Source organism: Nyctereutes procyonoides, unplaced genomic scaffold (genome assembly GCF_905146905.1).
Source record: "Nyctereutes procyonoides isolate TBG_1078 unplaced genomic scaffold, NYPRO_anot_genome, whole genome shotgun sequence".
Classification (NCBI taxonomy): Eukaryota; Metazoa; Chordata; class Mammalia; order Carnivora; family Canidae; genus Nyctereutes; species Nyctereutes procyonoides.
The window spans coordinates 32,923,708-32,945,955 of record NW_026575047.1 but is presented as its reverse complement, the minus strand read 5'-3'; the positions used below and the strand labels follow the sequence as shown (position 1 = coordinate 32,945,955).

Genomic DNA, 22,248 nt, shown 5'->3' with positions numbered 1-22,248 from the left:
TTCAGTTCGGTCTGTCTTTAAAGCTCACTTTTCCTGAAATACTTTGTTGTAATATAAAGTATTTCCTTACTCTGAATTGTAGACTTTGTACATGTTACAGCTGAACGACAAAAATTTTATTTGTGGTTTGGGGGCTTATCCTCTGTGTCTTATATGAAAATCAGGTCTGAAGAATTAAAGCTTGTGGTTCATCACATTGTTCTCTCAGAGGAAAGTCCACTTGTTTTCATTAGAGAGTGACTCGGCAGTCCTGGTGCTTCTACGAATACCCAGAAGTTCCCTAACCCTCTTATTTTCTTCCTATAGGAATTTGCTTGCTAGAAAACAGAATGCAAGACTTGACAAACAAAATGACTTGGGATGGAAGTTATTTGGAAAAGTACCACTTCGAGAGAATACTCAGAAAGATTCAAAGAAAATACAAAAGGTATACGAGATACAAAAACACAGAAATATGCTGTGCAGCATATATTTGTGAACCTTGTAAAAATGACCTTTGTGGAGGCTTTGAGATTGGAAAACTGTGTTGATCTGCATGCCAAGTTCTAAAAATGTAAGCCTTCCTTGAGAAAGTTGATGACTTTAACCTTTTCCTTTTCTTTTAGCTCACCGCATATGTACAGGAGAGAGCTGGCTTCAGATCTTTGTAACTTCACTTAATCAGTTTTTCCAATAATAGTTGCAGATGTGTTTATTGTCACATTTTTATTAATTGTGTTCCTTATTAAAGCACTCTCCCTCTCTGATACCATGGGTTTCCTGGAGCTTAATTCTTCCAGTGCTGATTTGGCCAGGAATGCAAGGGCCATTGTTCACCCTGGCTGTAGTATGTCTCCCTTCCCCTTGCGGGCTCAGAAGCTTCCCACTTGTCCGTGGGGGGCAGGGCATGAGGTTCAGAGGTCAGGCAGCTCCGATGGTATTATCACCACTGGGCTGTCTCGCTCCCCATGCATGGAGTGATGCCAATAGCTGGAGGCATGTGCTCAGTTTTTCATAGAAGGCTCATGCATAGACTTAGTGAGGCCAGGGGGATCTGTGGCTTCGGAAGCCCAGTTCCCACCTGCATTCTCCCCTGGGCTCTGAGCCCCAGCCATCGTCACAGATTGCTCTTGGCCCAGTGCCATGACAATGCCCTCCAGCAGGCTGATTCCTTCAGCCTCTGTTTTGTATTCATTGACAGTTGTTCACTGAATACTTTTGAGGACCTACTAAGTGCCAGGCCTCCCGTGTGGTGCTGGGCTTAGAGAACCGACCACAGTACCTTGTTTCAGAGGATTCTAAGGCAGGTAGGGAAAGGAGCCCTACAGGTGTGTGTGGTTGGGGGCAGGGCCTGCTGGGCCAGGCTGCACGGAAGGTTGAGTTCACAGGTGTGGCAAAGATAATAACCACAGGGGATCATGAACTCAGTGATTACTCTGTGCCAGTTTCATGTGAGTCAGCACTTGGGTTTCTAGTTCATTTAAAGCTTGTAACAGCCTTCTAAAGAAGGTACTATTATCGTCATTTTACCAAAGATGACACAGGCTGAGTGACTTGTGCACAGCTGGAACCTACCCCAGGGCCCTCACTGCTCCTCTGTCCCTGTGCAAGGAAGGGGCAGGAGAAAGTGATAGCCACCTGTGCTGAGGGGGCAGTGTACAGCACGAGCCCAGGGAGAAGTGGGAGGGGCCATTCATGGGGCCTGGGTGATGTGCTGGGCCTGGAACCTGTCTCTGACCTGAAGGCTTGGGGGAACTCCTGGAGAGTTTTACTTATGTAAGGATTGAGCAGTCCCCTTGGCAAGAATGTATCTGTTGGCCTAGTCCAGAGGAGTAAAGTGGGGTCTGGCCAGGTGATACAGTTGCTGTGGGTTGCAGAAGATAGCCCCTTTGAGTTCTAGACATGTTGGATATGTGGGTGCAGTGTGTGTGGTGAGGCGGTGAGCACATGCTAGGGGTCTGGCTTGAACAGCATGGTGGATCTGTCCCATTTCATGTTTTTCTGCCTTGGCAAACTAATGGTGTTCTGAATGTTGTCCAACATTCCCCATAGCTGTTGTCTGGGCCCAGGAGTCTCAAAAAGTACATTAGTGTTGGAATTTGTTTTTATAGATTGTTATATTTTGAATTTGAACCACTTATTGTGTAGGCTACTATTGCAGTAGCATACAATTAAAAGGTGATGAGTTTGTATGCAAAGCTCATCTATAAATTTCTTAAAAACTAAAGAGCCAAGCTGTTAAAGAATTTTTAAAGAAATCCACAGTTTGAAAAAAGTAATCATTATACTAGATTTTCACATGACTCTTAATATCACTTGCATCGTGCTTGAATTTCTTTATTATCTTTGTCATACCTTTTTTTTTTTTTATAAAGGGGAACATGGATCATGTTCTTGAACCTAAAGGATTTTTGTGAACTGAAATGACTAGGTCCACTAATTATGTGGTAACACAGTATTGCAGAGAAGAGGACCATCTGGCTTCAACCATCAATAATAAAGGATGTAATTGTACCTGCATGAGTCATATGATCTTGCCTGTGTCCTATTTGCTCATGCTTTGTGTCTCTGGCCCTCTGATCTCTCATCCCATGCCTCCCCCCCTGGTCTGCCAAGGCCCCTGAGGGATCCAGGGCCAGGGACCTGCCTCTGTGAGGCAGCTCCTGAGCATCAGGCTGGAGCTGGCTGCTGCCACAGATGTCAGCTCACACCCTTGAGAGAGCTCAGAGCCATGGCTGACTGCCAGGGCCTGTGATCCCAAATGGTGATAACTTCAGTTAGAGCTGAAGCATAAGTAAGGGTTTAAGAAACTCTAGTTCCTTTTCCCGTTCCTTTGGAATGTTTTATTACTTGAGAGAAGCAGCATCACATAGTGATTTAAGAGCATGGACTTTGGAGTCACACTGGCAGTTTGTATCCCAGCTCTGCCATGGCTCCTCTGTGTGGCCAAGTCACACAACCTTCTGAGCCTCATTTCCTTCCTCCCTAGAATCTGGAGAATAGCAGTGCCAGCCTTAGGGTGGAGGGCGGGGGGGGGGGGGCGGGAGGCGGTGAGGGTTACATGTATGAACATATATCATGTGCTCAGAACAGTCCTGAATGTTGTAAATGCTGGAAAGCATTTGCTGTAATTATTGTGACAAGTCCGCCTTGAACCACGGGAAGTGGAAAACAGTGTGAGAGAATGAGCCTGAGGCCTCCACAGATCCCTTCACCTGCATGTTCAACAAACACTGCACCTTGCTGTGGCCAGGTCTTGTGGTTGAATTGGCTTGCCTCAAGGAACCCGTGGTGGAGCCGAGGGGACAGTTGTGCAAACCAGCCAAGATTGTTGGCCTTGCAGACTTGCACTGACTTTCCAGCTTCATTTCTCCTTATTTGTATGATTTTGGGCCAGTTTACTCCTTGGCAAAATGGGCATTAGGAGTCCTACTGTCTGAATTGTTATACATTAAGAGATAATGTATGTGAAATATTTTCCTCCGATGTTTAACACAGCCTGTGGTCCAGTTAGTAGGAAGGAAGGAGCTATCACGACAATTAAGAAATCTGTCCAGCAAGTGGCAGACGCTACCTCCATTTTGCCCAGGGGACTCTGGTGCACATCTGACTTCCTTGTCACTTGGCCAGTCTCTCCACTTGAGCCTTATATATACATGGTCGCCATTTTTAGGAAATGTTGTGATGTTACTTTCAGTTATATTTTCAAATTTCATAGAAGTTTTGAAAAGTAAGTGATTTTCTCTCAGCTTACATTATTTCAGAGAGATTTTCTAAGTAGGGGGAAACAAAAATGACCAAGGATAGTTATGAGAATCACACTAAAGCAGTGGTCCTGGGAGTAAGGTCCCTGGACTGATATCATTACCACGTGGGAGTTTGTTAGAGACACAGGTTCTTAGGCCTCACCCCAGACCTACTAAAGAAGCTGCATAGCTGGAGGCACAGCAGGCCGTGTTCTCGCAAATGCTCCACGTATGGGTAATGTGTGCTCATGTTTCAGAAACGCTGCTACTGGAGAAGGGAATCTTGGATATTGGGGAGGAAATAGCCATCTTTGTCCAGAATGGGTTAAATAAAAGGTCTGAAATACACCAGATACACATTGTAGTCATTGCTGGTGAACTGGAGAGGCCCTGGGAGTCAAGACTGGGAGAAGGTATTTGAAGACTGCTGCTTTCAGCTCTCCTATCATCCGGTTTGTATTGGTCCATCTGGGCAGTGTGCCCTTTGCCTTGTGAATAAAGAGGACCCTTCCTTCTTGGATTCCACAGTCCTTTGTTCCACAAACTTGAGCCACTGTTGGGGTCCATCCTGGGATTACAATGAAAGGCAAGACTTACATGCCCACTGTCTTCATTGGAACTTAATAGTAGATCAGGGAAAGACAGATTTAAGCAAAATAACTATAGTTAATTGCGGCTATGATAAGCCTTGTGAAGAAGAGTGGCATGCAGCCATCCTAGAGTTTCTGCACCACTGGGTTTTCAAGTGACAGCTGGTTCCTAGGTCCGAGTGTCATTCATCAGCCTTTGTCTTCTCAACCTCTCTTCTGCTCCTGGGGAGCCTTTCTGACCTTGACTTCCAGGTCACCACACGCTCCCCTGCTGGGTGCCCTTTAGATTTTAGAGTGCCTCCCAGGTGCTTCTCTGTTTCAGGTCACCCTCTAGGAGACCTCAGCTAGACTGGAGGCTTTAAATACTGCACCCCCTCATTTGTTCCGGTGGAGGGCCCCACTGGATGTCTGACAGTACTTCCTGTCTCGTGTTTTTTTTTCTGTTACGTTGGGCTGATTCCCTTTGCACCTTTCCCCATTTTGGAAAGTGATAGACTTAGCCTTCTGTTTCAGGTCTCAAACTGAGAGTTGTTCTTGACTTTTGTCTTCTCACATCCTCCTTCCAGTCTGACTGGCGTTTTGTTTATGTTTGAGTTCTGTTGATGACTTTGAAGTGCAGCCAGGTTTGAGAAGCAGTGACTTGCTAGGGAATTTTGATGCTCCAGTGAAGTTGTGTGGGTGAAATCTTATTAAAAGATCTCACTACCATAGCCTGGCATGAGGTAGTTGTGGCTTACTGTCCCTAAATCGCTCGAATTATTGGAAATGGGGAGTGCATTTGTAAAGATAAATTAGCAATACCTATTATCCTGGTTATATTAATTTGTAGAAGATGTAGAGGATGTTAGGAAATGAAGAAAAAGAAAATACGTGGTGTCTTATTGCCCCGAATAAATACTGTTTGCATTTTGGTATTTTTCCTTTCAATAATTTTCCCATGTACAATCTTTTTATTTTTTGAAGAAAAGACCACTTAAAAGGTAAAAAAAAAAAAATGGGTCTTTGTAATTTGTTTTTTTTTTTTAATATTTTACTTATTTATTTATTTATGAGAGAGACAGAGAGAGAGGGAGGGAGGGAGAGGCAGAGACACAGGCAGAGGGAGAAGCAGGCTCCATGCACTGGGAGCCCGACGTGGGACTCGATCCCAGGTCTCCGGGATCGCGCCCCGGACCAAAGGCAGGTGCCAAACCGCTGCGCCACCCAGGGATCCCGGGTCTTTGTAATTTGAATAGATGTTGGAGGAGCTCAGGGCTGCACACATTTGGGGATGCTTTAGAGCAGAGTTTTTGAATCTTTTAGACATAACACTAGTACATAGACTCAAGGCATTCAGGAAGTGTCCTGTTTGGGCTCCAGGGTAGCTACTGATGGGCAAGGATCACCATAGGGAGTACAGGCTTGCAGGCATCAGTGTCCTAGATAAAACATGTTATGTGAGTAAAAGAATGTACATGTATTTGGGTTTCTTTTTTTTTTTTTAAGATTTTATTTATTTATTCATGAGAGACACAGAGAGAGAGACACAGGCAGAGGGAGAAGCAGGCTCCATGCAGGGGGCCTGACACGGGACTTGATCCCGGGTCTCCAGGATCACACCCTGGGCTGAAGGTGGCGCTAAACCGCTGAGCCACCTGGGCTGCCCTGTATTTGGGTTTCTGTAACCTGGAATATCTTGGATGGCTTTCTGGAATTTCCGGTCAGAATCTCAGAAGAAGGCATATCCAGAACAGCTTAAAGTGATATTCATTCTCTTCACCTCTGGGTTCTGAGAAGTCTGGCTAGTCAGAAGAGTATAAATCATCATAAACTGCAGAAAAAACAAGCCCAGATGGTCAGTGCAGGTGACTGACTGGTGATGGGCCTGCAGGTAATCTAAAACCTGCAGGTAGGAATGAGAAAACTTTCTTCCTTTTCATCATCCCTTATGCCTTTGGAAAATAGATTTGAACCGGTTTATAAAACAGAACAAGTCCCAGTTCTGGGCCAGGAGTAAGCATACTCTAACATGTCTCTCCCGATGAATACAGCTGTAAAACTGGAACCCAACACATAGAGTAGTGTTTTGAGCCTTCTGAAAAGCAAACAATAGCGGGTGGATTGGGGAAGAAACTGCAGTTCAACGTAATGCTGGACTGATTGACTTTACCATTTTTCACCTCATATTCTCCAGCCCAAACTTGATGTAGCCTAAAACCTAGAGATGGGTGTCAGTGTGGACTGAGCTCTAGGAAAGGCTTTCTAGGTCTGGATCAGGAGTGGGTACTCTCACCCTCAGAGAGGATGCCAAAAGCCTACTTTTCTTATTTTTCTTTTCTCTGTTTTCTCACGCCCCAGCCCTCATGCAGTCTCCTGGCAGGAGAAACAGGCCAGCAGGAGAAACTCTTCAGGAAGGGGAGCTGATTAGAGGAGGTTTATTCCCAGGAAAGTGGGGCAGATCCCTGATGCCCTGTTCTCTCTCCTCCTGCCACTTGGCCTAAGGTTGGGGAAGGTGTGTGTCTGGGTGGAGGACCAGAAAAGGGGTGGCCCAGGGAATCTGCAAGTTCTGGAGAATGTGGAGAGGACAAGCTCAGGAAAGTGACCTTTAAGGTTATTATGAACTCCCGGGCTGACTCCCAAGTTGTGGGTACACGGATGTGACCCTAACTAGCAACTGTAGACTTGAGAACTGAAATTCAGGAATAGACCAGCACCCGGATCCAACGTTGGCCCTGGGCGGTGCACATGGGGGGTATAGTCAATAGGTGCTGTGAAGGCTTTGAAATGTCAATTGACTTTCGAGCCATAACCCACAGAAGGCTAGTTGGAACATGGGGCTGAAATCTAGCCAGGTCAATTGCCTATTAAAACAAAAATACCATTCTCCAAAAGGTTTGAGCAAGACCCAGAGTCTTATAACACAACAGTCAAGATAGATGCCACTCAAACATACTAGGAAAATCGTAACTTCCATAGGAAAGGACAATTAGCAGACACTGGTACCAAGATAACACAAATGTTAGAATTATCTAGCTAAGACTCTAAACCAGCCATTATAAAAATGCTCCAGTAAATAAGGGGTGGGGGTGGGAGTTCTTGACATAGGAAGGTAGAAAGTCTCAGCAAAGAATTAGAAAACTAGAAGGAGGAACTACATGGATTTTTTTTTTTTTTAAAGAGAGAGTGGGATAAGAGGGGCAGAGGGAGAGAGAGAATCTCAAGCAGGCTCCATGCCCAGCACAGGGCCTGATGCAGGGCTCGATCCCAGGACCCTGAGATCATGACCTGAGCTAAAGTAGAGTCAGACAAATGACTGAGTCACTCAGGAGCCCCTACGAAGAACTTTTTAATGAAAAATAACAACAATAAAAAGCTAACTGGATAGGCTCAGGAGCAGAATGAAGATTATAATGAAAAGAGTATATGAACATTGAGATAGATCCATAGAGAGACGCCTGGGTGGCTCGGTGGTTTAGCACCTGCCTTTGGGCCAGGGCGTGATCCTGGAGTCCTGGGATTGAGTCCCACATCGAGCTCTTTGCATGGAGCCTGCTCCTTCCTCTGCCTGTGTCTCTGCCTCTCTCTCTCTCTCTGACTCTCATGAATAAATAAATAAAATCTTTAAAAGAAAAAAAAAGGAGAAGAGAAATCCATAGAAATGATTCCATCTGAAAATACAGAGCAAAAAGATTGGAGGAAAAAAATGGACAGAACCTTAGGGGTGGGTGAGACAGTATTAACAGGTCTAACATTTGTGCTGTTGGGGTTTCAGAAGGAGAGGAGACATGGTACAGAAAAAAACATACTGGGCTAAATAGTGGCTGGATATGTCTTAAATCTGACAAAGGATCTAAACCTACAGATTTGGAGAGGGGGGCTTAGTGAACTCCACAGAAGGAATCCACAGATTCCTCCACATGAGGAATCCACAGAAGCCTATACCCAGACACATCATAATCAAATTGCTGGAAATAAATACAAAAAATATCTTCTAAGCAGGCAGAGGAAATGCATTAGTGGGAAGCAACAATTTGAAGGACTAATTTTTCATATCAGAATCCCATGTTTAAAATTCTGGAAGAAAAGAGTCACAAATACTGTGCAGGGGTGAATGTGAAATAAAGTGCTTTCAGATGAAGGAAAAGTGCGAAAATTTGTGGCTAGCAGATCTAAGTAAGTGAGTTGCTAAAGGAAGTTTTTCAGATGGAAGGATCGTTATACCCAAGGGAGACTTGGAATATTCAGAAGGAAAAACAGAACAATGAGGGTCTAGGTAGATAAAGAAACTGCCCTTCTCCTAGTGAGCTCTTTACCACAGATTCCACTGAAAGCAAACACTAAAACATCATCTGGGTTGTCATGGTCTGTAGATGTCACATAAAGAGATGTGATGGTAAGATTGTAAAAAAATTAAATATACGTTATAATCCCTAGATCAACCTCCAAAGTATGTGAAGAAAGAATAAAAAACAAAACAATTCAAATGAAAGTCGAAAAAGAGTTAAAAAATGAAATCAAGGCAGGAAAGAGGAAATAGGGGAAGGAAAACCATAAAACAGAGAAGATGGTAAACTGAAACACATCAGTAATTATATTAATAGAAATGGTCTGAACACACGAATTCTGTCTGAATGCCTAAATCTGACAGATTGTCAGAACGGGTGAAAAAAATTAAGAAAACCCATATATGTGTTGTCTAAAAGAAACCCACTTCAAATGTCAAATATATAGGTTAAAATGAAAGGATGGGAAAAGCTATACCATGGAAGCACTAATCAGAATGAGGATGGAGTAGCATAGCATAAGGAAAAGTAGACTTCAGGGGTACCTGAGGGGTTGGAGCTGGTTAAGCATCTGCCTTCAGGTCAGGTCATGATCTCAGGGTCCTGGGATCAAGTCCTGGATTGGGCTCCCTGCTCAGCAAAGAGCCTCCTTCTCCCTCTGCCTCTCCCTGCCACTCCTCCTGCTTGTATTCTCTCCCTCTTTCTGTCAAATAAAATCTTAAAAAAAAAAAAAAAAGAAAAAGAAAAAGTAGACTTTAGAGCAAGAGAAGTTCCCAAGGATGAGCCAAGACATTACCCAATGAAGACAGAATGACTTTGAATGCGTGTACACCCATAACAGCTACAGAATGCATGAAGCTAAAGATGGCCGGTGTGAAACAAGTGCCCAAATCTACAGTTACTACGAGTGTTGACTTTCTAGACAGTGATCCATAGACTGTGCCAGGACACAGAAGGACTGACTCATCAGTCAGCTAGACTGATGTTTGGAGAACCCTCCGGCCTCCCACAAGAGCACAGCACACGTTCTTGACAAGCATGCACACAACATTCACCAAGATAGATCATTACCTGTGTTAGAAACTACAAAGTTGGAAGGATTAAAATTATACAAAATAGGTTCTCTAACCACAGTGGAATTAGATCATAAAACTGTGACACAAAGAAAGCAAGAATCTACCCCAAAAACTTGGAAATTAAATAAGCAACATACTTCTAAATAAATCATGAGACAATGAGGAGGTCACAGAGAAAGAAAATATTTTGAACTGAATTAAAATAGAACATAATAAAATTTATGGAATAAAATGCTTAGAAGGAAATTTTTAGCATTAAAGTGCTAATGTTGGAAAAGAACAAAGTTCTCCAGTCAATAATCTGATTTTCTACTTTAAAAACCGTAAAAGGAGCAAATAAACCCAAAGCAAGCAAAAGGAGGGAAATAATAAACATAAGAGCAGAGATCAATGAAACTGAAAGTGGAAAAATAATAGTGAAACCAAAAGCTGGGTCTTTGAAATGATGAACAAAATTGATCAAACTCTAGCAAAACTGACGAAAAGAGAAGTGAACCAAATTATCAAGAAGACAAGTGAAAAAGGCAATAGCACCACAGAACCTACAGAAATTAAAACGATAATGAGAATGTCATGGATAACTCCACATTCATAAATTTGATAATTTAGATGAAATGGTCCATTTCTTTGAAAATCACAAGGCCCCAAAACTCACCCAAGATGAATAGATGACCTGAATCATCCTCTAATTATTAAAGAAATGGGAATTGTAGTGAAAAACCTTCCAAAAAAAGAAATCTCTAAGCCCAAGGAGTGTCACTGGTGAGTTCTACCAGTATTTAAAGAAAAATAGCACCAATTTTAGAGGAGACACTATCTCCCGACACATTTTATGAGGCCTGTATCATCCTGATATCAAAGCTAGACAAAGGCAGCACAAAAAAAGCAGACTGCAGACCACTGTCCCTAATGAAGACACACATAATCCTCAACACAGTGTTAACAAGTTGAATCCATTAATACTTAAAAAGAAAAAAAAAGGCAATACACCACAACTAAGTGGTGTTTTTGCCAGGAATGCAAGGCTGATTTAGCATTTGAAAATCAGTTGGTGTAATCCATCATACTGACAACCTTGGATGAGTCTCGGGTATTATCTGAGTGTAGGAATCTATTCTCAAAAAGTTGACAGGCTATATGATTCATGTGTGTGACACACTTGAAAAGACAGTTGGTGCCAGGCTTGGTGTAGGGTGTGAGTGGCAGGGAGGTAGTTTTGGGGATGCTAGAATTGCTCTGCATCTTTGTGATGGTGGTGGCTGGAAGAAAGTTCTAGAACTATGTGCATCAAAAAAGCTAACTGTTTTAATTAATTTTTAAGATTTATTTATTCATGAGAGACAGAGAGAGAGAGAGAGGGGCAGAGACACAGGCAGAGGGAGAAGCAGACTCCACGCAGGGAGCCCGATGTGGGACTTGATCCCAGGTCTCCAGGATCACGCCCTGGGCCAAAGGCCGCGCTAAACCGCTGAGCCATCCGGGCTGTCCTAACTTTTAATTTAAAAAAAAATAAGGGGGGATCCCTGGGTGGCGCAGCGGTTTGGCTCCTGCCTTTGGCCCAGGGCGCGATCCTGGAGACCCGGGATCGAATCCCACGTCGGGCTCCCGGTGCATGGAGCCTGCTTCTCCCTCTGCCTGTGTCTCTGCCTCTCTCTCTCTCTCTCTCTCTCTCTCTCTCTCTCTCTGTGTGTGTGTGTGTGTGACTATCATAAATAAAAAAAAAAAAAGTTTTAAAAAAAAATAAGGAACAGTGGCTGAATCAATCAGGGCACCTTTGATCCACGTTTTCATTTCTAGGGATTCATCCTAGAGATGAATCAGTATGTAATTAAAATGATGGTTGCATAAGGATATTGATTGCAGCACAAGAGATTGGAAGCAAGCCAAATGTCCGGCAGTAGAGAATTGGTTAAATCCTGAAGTGAGGAAAAGTGCAGATCTTAAAAAGCAAAGCAAATAACCATTATTATAGTGTGTTCTATATGAATAAAGATAAATACATATCTTTGTAGATGCAGAGACTCTATCTGGAAGGGATATAGGCTGATCATGATAGACTTGCTTAGGAGAGGGCAACGAACTAGGTTTGAACTAGATCGGGAGGAGGGTGACTTACTTTCTTTGTATGCTCTTTTATACCTTGTGAATTTTGTTCTGTGTGCAGATCTACTCTAAAAAATATTTTTTAAAAATGTGTGCAGGGGGCGCCTGGCTGGCTCAGCTGGTAGAGCACGCAACTCTTGATCTTACAGTTGTACCTTCAAACTCCATATCGGGTGTAGAGATTATGTAAAAGAATTAAAAATCTTTTAAAAGAAGAAACCGTTAAAAATATTAAAAATGTGTGCAGAATGATAGAGAAAAAATTTGAGGAATTTTGGGGACAGGATGGCAAGATGAAGCCAAGGGTGAGTACGTGTCCCAAAATAGAACCCGTGAGGTCTCCTGTAACTTCAGAGGCTCACTGCAGGTTTGACATTGAGCTTCCCAGTGACCAGAGCAAAGGGGGATACATTCAATAGCTGTGGCATTCGTGTGTCGGAAGCTGAACTGTTCTGCAAGTTTGGGCTTGTGAAGGTGCTAGGTGGCATGTTGTATGCCACAGGGACATTTTGGTGGAGGGTAAGTCTCTTAGGAGATGATCTCACAGACATTCAGTCCCCCTTCATTTGGGTTTTAGAGAAGCAGCAGGTTAATTATTTATCAAACTTGTATGCCTTTCTGGATGAGAGGGGAAAGAGGAAGTGATGGGAAGGTTCTGAAAGGGAAATGGCATGGTCATTTAATTGGACTTTTGTGTTTATTCTTCAGATATATCACTATTGTGGTAATGGTTAATTTATTCTGAGAAGTACAGCTCTTTTTACTTCAAGTGCCTTTCACCAATATAAACTGAAATGCCAGCACATAGTGCCTCTTACGGTTTGCTTACTTTTCCTAATGTGGAAGTGATAAATTCTCCGTCTGTCTACCCATGTGGCACCAAGGAAGAGAGAGGGATTTGGGAAAAGGAACCCACGCGTTAGTTCTCCCACAGATCTTCATGGGGACCTCTGAGAGGCAGGGTCTGCGGTTTGGAAAGGCAGTGGGACCACAGAGAGAACTCTGACTGGGATGTGGGGGTCCTGAGTCTGGTCTCGGCTCTGTCATCCACAGTCGGGTGTGTGGCCCTGGGCCATTGACTTCTCCTCACTTTGGTTTCCTCCTTTGCAAAGGTCATTTACACCTTGCCTGTGCTTGTGAGGGTCAAGTAGGATGAAGTGTGGGGCACTCCTCAGACAGCGGCTGGCATCCAGTGGGAGCTCAATAACGGTCAGTGGCTTCTCTTCTTCTGGTCTTCCCTCATGGTTACTATACCTTTGCTCTTGTGGGTGAATTAAAAAAAAAAAAAAAAAGAAAAGAAAAAAGAAAAGCTTTGCTGCTGGAATGTTTGGTGTGGTTTGGAAATTGCATTTGGCAAAATCAGCCTTGGATTCCATCTGAAATGGCTTAAAAGATTTTTTTTTCCAAATTATAAAAATAATTTATGAAAAACCCAAATGATCGATGGTAGGTAGAGTAAAACAGGAATGCCGTCTTCACCCCAAGACTTCCTAGCCCCTCTTGGTGGGAGTCTCTGACAGGTAGTGCCCACCCTCCCAGACTACATACACACAAGTTTCACCTACATAAATACAGTTATTACAGAATCAAAGGCCATGTGAGTTGGTATGCACATGCCAGGTACTCAGAAAATTGGAACAAGTAACCAACTCGAAGATGCGGTAAGCTATTAGCTGGAGAGCACTGCCCATATCCTGAAGCCAGTTTCCCACCCACCTTGGGCTCTGGCAATAGTGTCTGCAGTCTGGTGCCTGTCATGTAACTGGAACCAGAAAGATGCCTTTCATGGTACCAGCTGAATGGAGGGTAGCTTCCTAGAAAGACCCAGATGGCTGGATGGCCCTTGGGAGCTTTCAAATACTTTTGCCCTTCTCCGGGTAGTTTAATGTGTCGATATGAAAACAGTGATGACCAAAGAACGATGCTCTTTCATTGATCTAATTCCCAGTGGAATACTGAGGTTTTGTTTTGTTTTGTTTTTTTCAAGTATTTTGTAATCTCTCAAACTCTGTTGGAGCAGCAGGAGAGACACTTCCTCTAGCCTTTTGCAGAGGCTGATGGGCCCAGGTCTGAATGACTTGTTTTATTTTTATTTTTTTTTAAGATTTCGTTTATTTATTTGAGAGAGAGAGAGCATACAAGCAGGGCAAGGGGCAGAGGGAATGTGAGAACCAGATTCCCCACCAAATAGGGAGCCTGATGCTGGATTCAATCCCAGGACCCTGGAATCATGACCTGAGCCAAAGGCAGACACTTAACCAACTGACCCACCTTAGATGTCCTGACTTGTTTTAGGTGTCCAGTGTAGAGTACAGAGCCCAGTGCACTGTGCTTCTTCATAGATGGTTGTGTAGGACTCAGAGATCTCAGATTGTGGAGGGGGCGAGGCAGTTTCCACATTCCTTGTGAGCGGCTTGTCTAGCTTGAACTCCGAGTGTTACTTTTCTTTCTTTCTTTCTTTCTTTCTTTCTTTCTTTCTTTCTTTCTTTCTTTCTTTCTTTCTTTCTTTCTTTCTTTCTTTCTTCTTTTCTTTTCTTTCTTTTCTTTTTTTCTTTCTTCTTTCTTTCCTTTCGTCATACAGAGAGAGAGAGAGAGGCAGAGACACAGGCAGAGGGAGAAGCAGGCTCCATGCACCCGGAGCCCGACGTGGGATTAGATCCCGGGTCTCCAGGATCGCGCCCTGCGCCAAACCCAGGTGTCTAGGTGGTTTGGCGCCTGCCTTTGGCCCAGGGCGCGATCCTGGAGACCCGGGATCGAATCCCACGTCGGGCTCCGGGTGCATGGAGCCTGCTTCTCCCTCTGCCTGTGTCTCTGCCTCTCTCTCTCTCTCTGTGTGACTATCATAAAAAAAAAAAAATTAAAAACATCTTCGTTAGTGTAGAAGCACTTTGGATGGGGCCTTGGCATTGGCGCTAAAAACTACCCATGATGTTCCCGGAAGTCATAGGCAAGTGCTGCATTTGTTCCTTGGTCTTACACCTGTGTCCCATCGCTAATGGGACCTAATGTGGCCTAAGGCCCGTGAAAGGAGCACTGTTGTAGGAAATTGAAACCTTAGTTCAGAGGCAGCACACCAGAGAAGTTGGAAGTAAGAGGCTCTGGAGTCCAACGACCTGGGTTCAGATCCTGCCTTGCCATCTGCTGCATACCCAAAGAGGCCACTCAGAGCTTCAGGGGCTGTGTCTGGTGACAAGGAGGCTGGGGAGTGGGTGATGCTGGCACTGCCTGAGTTAGTGTCATGGGGCTGCTATAACAAAGTGTCAGAGACTTGGCTTGAAACTGCACACATTTATTATCCTATAGCTTTGGAGGTCAGAAGTCTGAAATGCATCTTCCAGGCTAAAATCAAGGTGTTGGCAAGGCTAGTCTTTCTAGAAGCTCTAGGGGAGAGTCTCTTCTTTCCTTTCCAGCTTCTGGAGGCTGCTGGCATTCCTTGGCCTGTGGCTGCCTCACCCCAACGTCTGTCACTATGGCCATGTGGCGTTCCCTTCCGTAGTCCCATCTCCCTCTGCATCCACCATTTCAGGACGCATGTGGTCATTTTGATAATCCAGGATAATCTCCCCATCACCTTAATCACATCTGCAAGTCCCTTCTGTCATAGAAGGTAACATTCACAGGTCCTGGGGATTCTGACACGGCTCTATGTGGGGGCCATCACTCAGCCTAGCCCGGTCCCTACCTCTTGGCATCGTTAAGGCTAAATGGGACTCACAGGGTCTTAGCTTAGTGCTGCCTCTAAGATGGTGTTCTGAGCTGAGACATCTTCCCTGCCCTCCCTGCCTGAATGACCACCCAGCACACCTGTATTGGTTCTTACTGTCACAGGACTCTGGTATTTCCTGTCTTAAGTTCTTGCTCAGTTGTTTGTCACTGCCTGCCTCTCAACCCCTGCTAGACTACAGATTTACGAGAACAAGGTTTGGGGCTTGTTTGCTCGATGATTGCTTTATCTCTGGGGCCTGGAACAGTGCCAAGTTTTACTGGGTGGTTAATACATGTTTGTTAAGTGGATGAATGAGTGTCAGAATTCAAAACATACTACTTTGTAGATGTTTTTCTTCCTGTTTTTATGAGAACATAGGCATTTTCCCATGTCCTTAAATATTCTTTCATGATCTCATTTTTTACTCACTAAGTCGTGGTCTTCTGTATAGCATGATTTACTTAACCAGTCCCCAGGACTGGGAAGTTCTTTCTTCAGTGACCTTTTGATCCCCATGAGATCCAGTGATCCTGAGCAGGGTTGGGTTTGTCAGCATCTGCTAGAATGCTTCATTGAACAAATGAATTAGTCTTACCTCCTTGACCTCAGAGGGTAAAGACAATGTTATAGATTAATCAAATAAGCAAATGCCCTGTGCTGGTAGAGATACAAGAAGCCTGGGAATGAACTCTGGTTAACTCCAAAAACTTCAGGAGGAAGGGCTCTTTACTGGTGGATGAGGTAGATATGAGATCTAAAGCCACACTGAGATGGAGAAAAGGCTCTGTTAACTTCTGATTTTTGCTTTAAGTTTCAAAATTTAGTAAAAGTCAACCTGTTATCATATGGTATAATATATAGTTAAAACTTTGTGAGTGGTCCTCAATTCTAAAATAATGCAAATTAAACCCGTTAAAGTCACTTGCAGGCTACAATCTGCCAGAAGAGATAAGCAGCGGGTTTTGGTAAGCGTATTTTAATGCATAGTTAACACATGCTTAACGCATATCTCTCTGGTATTTAAATTTGGTGAGACTGTGGGCTGAGGTTGACTGATTTCTAACGTGTGTGTGGCCTTAGGTGTTGTAGGAGGTGTGGAGAGCTGAGAACCCACTCATCTGTGAGAACAGAGCTATACAGGGTTAGCCCTCTATGGCTCCAGGAACTGCTTCCAGAAAGCCAGAGGTAACCCCACCGGCCGATCAACTGCCTCTGGGGGCTCTGGAAACCTGGGGATTTCTTAAGCTCTCCTGTAGTAGAGCAGTTATCAGCTTGCTGGTTGTGAGTGATGCCAGGGCAGGGACTTTGTTCATCTTTATTCCTAGGGCCAAACACCAGAAGTGCTTGGGTGGGTGGATGGATAGGAGGGAAGAAGGGAGGTGGCATGTATTTCATTGGCCTTTGGTGGTGAAGAGACCACTGGAGTCCCCTCTCTGAGAGGTTTCATTGTCCCTTGAGGAAAATGCATCTTAATTATATAATCATGTAATTATAAATGATTAGTTCTGGAAGTAAATGGACACTGACACTGGGAGAGAATGACAGGGCCTTGTTCTGGCTCCAGTGGGCAGGGCAGGGGGTGCTTCTTTTTTTTTTTTTTTTTTTTTTTTTTGCAGGGGATGTTTCTGAGCCGGTGGCCATTTATGACAAGATCTGAAGGACGGTCACCAGCCATCACATAGGCTCTTTTGCTTGTGAAGAAAAACTCTAAACCTACAGAAGCATTCCAGGAGGAATTCAGTAAACACTGTATCTGCTCCACTTAGATTGAACAATAGTTGACATTTAACATACACATTTTAACATGCGTCTTTCTAATCTTATAAAATGGAATCATATGAAAGTAAGTTGCAGGTGTCATGACATCCCTAAATACGTCAGCATACAAGTCTTCAGGGTAGGCATCCTCCAACGTCAACATGTGTTGTTATCACTCGTAGGAGAATGGTCAGTAATTCCATTTGACTGTGACCATGTCCATGACCGGACCACATTCTGCTTTTCCCCTGTTGTTTATGAACCAGAAAGCAATCAGGCTTGTGCATTGCCCTTAGTTATCTGTCCCTTTATTCTCTTGGTATAAAACAGTTATTCTGCCATTTTTTTTCATGACATTTATCTTTTTCTTCCCTCCCTTCGTCCTTTTCTCCTCTTCTCCTCTCCTCTCCTTTTTTCTTCTCTTTCTTTCTTTGACCATGGGTTAAAGATTCATTTAACACGTTGAGAAGATGAATGAGATGGTAAAATTGATTTTTTTAATAAAAAATTTATCTATTTATTCATGAGAGACACAGAAAGAGAGAGAAAGAGAGGCAGAGACACAGGCAGAGGGAGAAGCAGGCTCCATGCAGGGAGCCTGATGTGGGACTTGATCCGGGGACTCCTGGATCACACCCTGGGCCGAAGGTAGATGCTAAACCGCTGAGCCACCCAGGGATCCCTGGTAAAATTGATTCTAAGGACATTTGAAGAGTTAGGTACTTACTGGCATAAAAACAAGAAAAGAACCAGAGTAAGATTGTTAGGTTAGATTTAAACCAACAGACTGGTGGGGGCAAGGAAATAGAACCTTTGGAGTTGTTTTTTCTATTGGACATAAATCTCCAAGTTAGTGTATCACTTCACATTTTCTAGGCTCTAATGAAGTTATAAATAGCTTGGGCACATTCTCCTGGAGGACTGAATAAACTTCTGGTGGTTGTGTAAAAAGTACCCAGGTATGAATTGAAAGGACACCTCACCCCCCAATGCTTTTATCTTCCAAAAAATTTTTAAAAGATTTTATTTATTCATGAGAGACACAGAGAGAGGTAGAGACATAGACAGAGGGAGAAGCAGGCTCCCTGCAAGGAGTGGGATGTGGGACTCGACTCCAGAACCCCAGGATCATGACCTGAGCCAAAGGTGGAAGCTCAACTACTGAGCCACTCAGGTGCCCCGTCTTCCAAATTTTGAGTTATTTCTCTTAAGGCTTTTCCTAATCTATCCAGAATCAACCTCTCCCCTTTTATCCTTCTGTTATTTTTTTTAAAGATTTTATTTATTTATTTGTTTGAGAGAGAATGAGCATGTGAGAGAGACAGAGAGAGAGAGAGAGAGAGAGAGAGAGCATGAGCATGAGCAGGGGGAGGGGCAGAGGGAGTGGCAGACTCCCCGCTGAGCAGGGACTCCAGTAGAGGACTCCATCCCAGGACCCTGAGATCCTGACCTAAGCTGAAGGCAGCTGCTTAACTCACTGAGCCACCTAGGTGCCTGCTTTACTTTCTGAAAACAGCTTTTTTGAAGTGTAATTACCATAAAATTCCTCATTGTACATGTTCAGTGATTTTTAGGAAATTTATGCAGTTGTGCAGCTATCAGGATGTTTTCCTCATTCCAGAAAGTTCCTTCATGGCTGCTGGCAGTGGGTCTCCACTCACTCCTCAAGCTCCAGGCAAACACTAATTTGCTTTCTCTCCAGAGATTTGCCTTTTCAAGAAACTTCATAGAAATGGAATCTTTAAGATTATCTTTGATGCGGCATCTTTCACTTTGGGTCATGTTTTGGGGTTCACCTGCATAGTAGCCTGTGTCCATGGTGCCTTCTGGTCCATTGGGTGTCCTCAGCTAATGCGTGCTCACATTATGAATATTTGCAGTTAGTCTCTTTGTGGATGGATGCTTTCTTTTTCTTAGGCAGGTTCCCAGGAGTGTGGTGGGTGCACACAGAATTGTGAGGAACTGCCAGATTCTCTTCCAAAATGGCTACACCTGCCAGTGACCTATGGCAGTTCCCATTTCAGCGCGTACTTCCCAATACTCCTTCTCCATCTTTTTGAGTATAGTCTGGTAGATAGCATAGGCTTCTTCCAAGTGAAGTTTCTGGTGGCAATTTGGGAATGCTTTTCTCTGGAAAACCAGCTGGAGAAAGCCTGGTCCTCCTAGACCAGGGACGTGTGAATTTACATTCCAGGGGTCTTGAGTTCTCTCAGTTTTTCAGCCCTTGGACGGTGGACCCATGGGCGGCCCCGAAATAATTTTGGTGCTGAGCAGATTCTTAAAGATTTTTATAAATCGAGATATAATTTACACACAATGGGAAATGCACTCTCATATCTTGAGATGCACTCTCAGATCTTGGAGATGTCAGTGGTGTCACCCTGCACAGGTTCTAATGCCCCTTCCAGCCACCCCCCAGGAATAGTCCTTAGGTCTTCATCAGGATGGGTTTTGTGTGCACCCTGACGTTTGGACTGAACGAATCTCCTTGCAGAAAACAGACGAGCAACAATATAGAGAATAAGAATCGTTCATCGCCGGGTACCAGAGCTTCGCGGTGTGAACATTTTATGTAGCTCCTTCTGGTAATAGGTTTATTTAAGGAATCGTTATGGAGCAGAGCTCTGCCGTGTGTCTGACGTTCCGCTGCGTCCTCAGGAGAGCATGAGAGCATGCATTTCCCAGCGCGACGCTGCCTGCCGTGCCGAGGATACTGCGGAACCGCCCGGTGGTCCCTCGGGGCGGGGCTCCCCGGCGGCGGCTGCGGCGGGCGTGCACCCGAGGGTGGGCGTGCAGTGCTGTGCAGTGCAGTGCAGCCGCCGCGGCGGAGGGAGCCGGGCCCGCCCCGCCCCGCCCCGCGCCCCGCCCCCCCCCGCGGGCCAGGCCTGACGCGCCGACTCGGAGCGCGCGATCGGCGGCGCGGCATCTGCGCGCCACTGAGCGGCCTGCCGGCCCCGCCCCCGCCCGCGCCCGCGCCCGCGCCCCCGCCCGCGCCCGCGCCCGCGCCGCCGAGCCGCCGCCCGAGGCCCCCGGAGCTGCCCGCCGAGCCCGCCCGGGCATGGAGCCGCCGGCCGCGCGCCCCTGAGCCCCGCGGCGTTCATGGTGAGTGCGGCCAGCCCGCCCGCCCGCCCGCCGGCGCCCGCGTGGGTGTGCCTTGCACACGACTGCTCGCACGCGGCCACCGTGCTGCCTGCGCGCCTCCTGCAGCCTTTGTGTGTGCCGACGCGAGGGCCCCCGCCCCGGGGTCGGCGGTAGCGCGGCGCCGAGGGGCCGAGGGGGCGGAGGGGCCGAGGGGCCGGAGGGGGCGAGCCGCACCGCGTCGGTCCTGCTCGGTGTCCCGCTGCGGCACTGCAGCCTGGTCTCGCATTCGGGCCCGGCCCGGCCCCCCTCCCACAGGGTCCTGGGGGAAGCCTCTGTGCTGGGGGCGCGCGGGGGCGGGGGAGGCCTGCACCCTGCCAGCGGCCGGGCTTGCTGAAACCCACGGGCCGGTTTTGATACATGGCGTTCGCCAGACCGCATAATAACTTTTGCGTCCTACGTGCCTTGTCAGGAACCCAGCAGTTACAGGAGGTTCCCGACAGTTGCTTTCCCAGACGCCCCCTCCGGTAAGGTGGAGCATGCTGTCTGAGAAGGTGCTGCAGGGTGAGCACACCCAGAGGGTCGCAGGGGCCTCCCTCCTGTGAGGTCAGGCCGCGGTGGTCACCCGGATGGTCTCCTGAAGCCTGGGCACTGCTGAGACCTGTGCCCCCCTCCCCCCAGAACTGCTTGTGACTGACGGCTGGCCGGGTCTGAAGCCTGCTGTGGCCCCCCAGGCACTTCACTGTTTTCACAGTTTTCCCCAGGGCCCTGCTGAGTACCCGTCCTAGTGGGAGATACGGAGAAGGGGGACTGTTGAGTAACACGACAATGGAAATAGTTCCCAGCTGCTTTCTGGGCACCTGCGGTGGCTGTCTCACAGGAAGGGCGAAGGAACACGCTCAAGGTCATGCTGCTGGTGGTGGGAGTTGAGGAGGTGATGGTTGAGACCCTGGCCTGCTGCCATCCTGGCGCTTCCCCAGTGCTGCCTGGGTCCTGCGCCTGTGTAGGTGTGGCTGCTGGAGGGCCGTGGACGATGGGTCATGTGGCTCATGTGAGTACCAGGTGTGATGACCCGCCACGCTTTGTTGCCGTTGTACTTCTAGCACTGTCTGTCTTACTGGAAAAGGCTAGTATTGCAACTCAAGAACCGAAGCACAGGTTTGGACTGATGGCCGGTTCTCTTTCCAGCTAGCGAAGATTTCCAGGCAGCCAAGGGCTTCCATCGCTGGCTGCACTCATCCAGTGCTGCAGGTGGCGTGGACCACCCCTCCTGCTGTCCTACCAGGAATATTTTCTTTTCATCTGTTCAGAACCTTTATTATTTTCTTGTCCTCTTAAAACAAATTGTCGAGGTCATCTTTTGTTTTTCCATTTTAATGGTGAGTTACACACTCCTCAGGAGTCTGTCACCCTTGTCCTCACCCTCAGCACTGTTCACATCACACACAGGATGTGGATCCTGCCATGGGATGCATCTAGCAGGCTCAGCACGCCTCACACAGTCTACTTCCCAGCTCTGCACTGAGTCCAGCTCTTCTCTCTTGGGGCTTGTCCCACCAGCTCTAGGTAGCTTGTTGAGACCATAAAATCTAGAGCAAAACACTTTTGACTCAGTGTCACTCCCCACGTAACATGCTCGTCCTAACCCACAAATCAGCCTGCTCACATGTGTCTCTTGGCGACTGCTTATGCTCTCAGGGTGCCTCTCCCGTGTGGCTTTCAGCCCAGATCTTCCCTGTCCTGTGTCCACTCAAATGGCACCCTTTATGAGATGCTTTCCTTGATTCCCCTGGCTGTGGGCATCCTGTCCTTGGGGCTTGCTGTCTTGTGGCATTTACAATTATCTGGTTTCATAGGCTCTGCAGCATCTTACTGCCCCTCCCAGAGCTCTTCAGGGCTGAGGTCTGAATGTCCTCAAGGACCAGGCCACATGTGGTCCTTTCACTTATG

The 22,248-nt window shown here is 46.1% G+C and overlaps 1 protein-coding gene across 5 annotated transcripts in view; it reads left to right on the top strand.

Moving 5' to 3' along the window:
* The window catches only part of TBC1D14 (TBC1 domain family member 14), a 107,960-nt gene that overhangs the window by 48,688 nt on the left and 37,024 nt on the right, over nt 1-22,248 (top strand). For 4 of the 5 annotated variants that reach the window (XM_055326292.1, XM_055326293.1, XM_055326295.1 and 1 more), the window contains one exon: nt 307-427. In XM_055326292.1, coding sequence (XP_055182267.1) covers nt 307-427 — 121 coding nt within the window. Of the gene's footprint in view, nt 1-306; nt 428-20,217; nt 20,323-22,248 lie in introns of those variants that run through there. The other variant, XM_055326296.1, reaches the window with a different exon arrangement.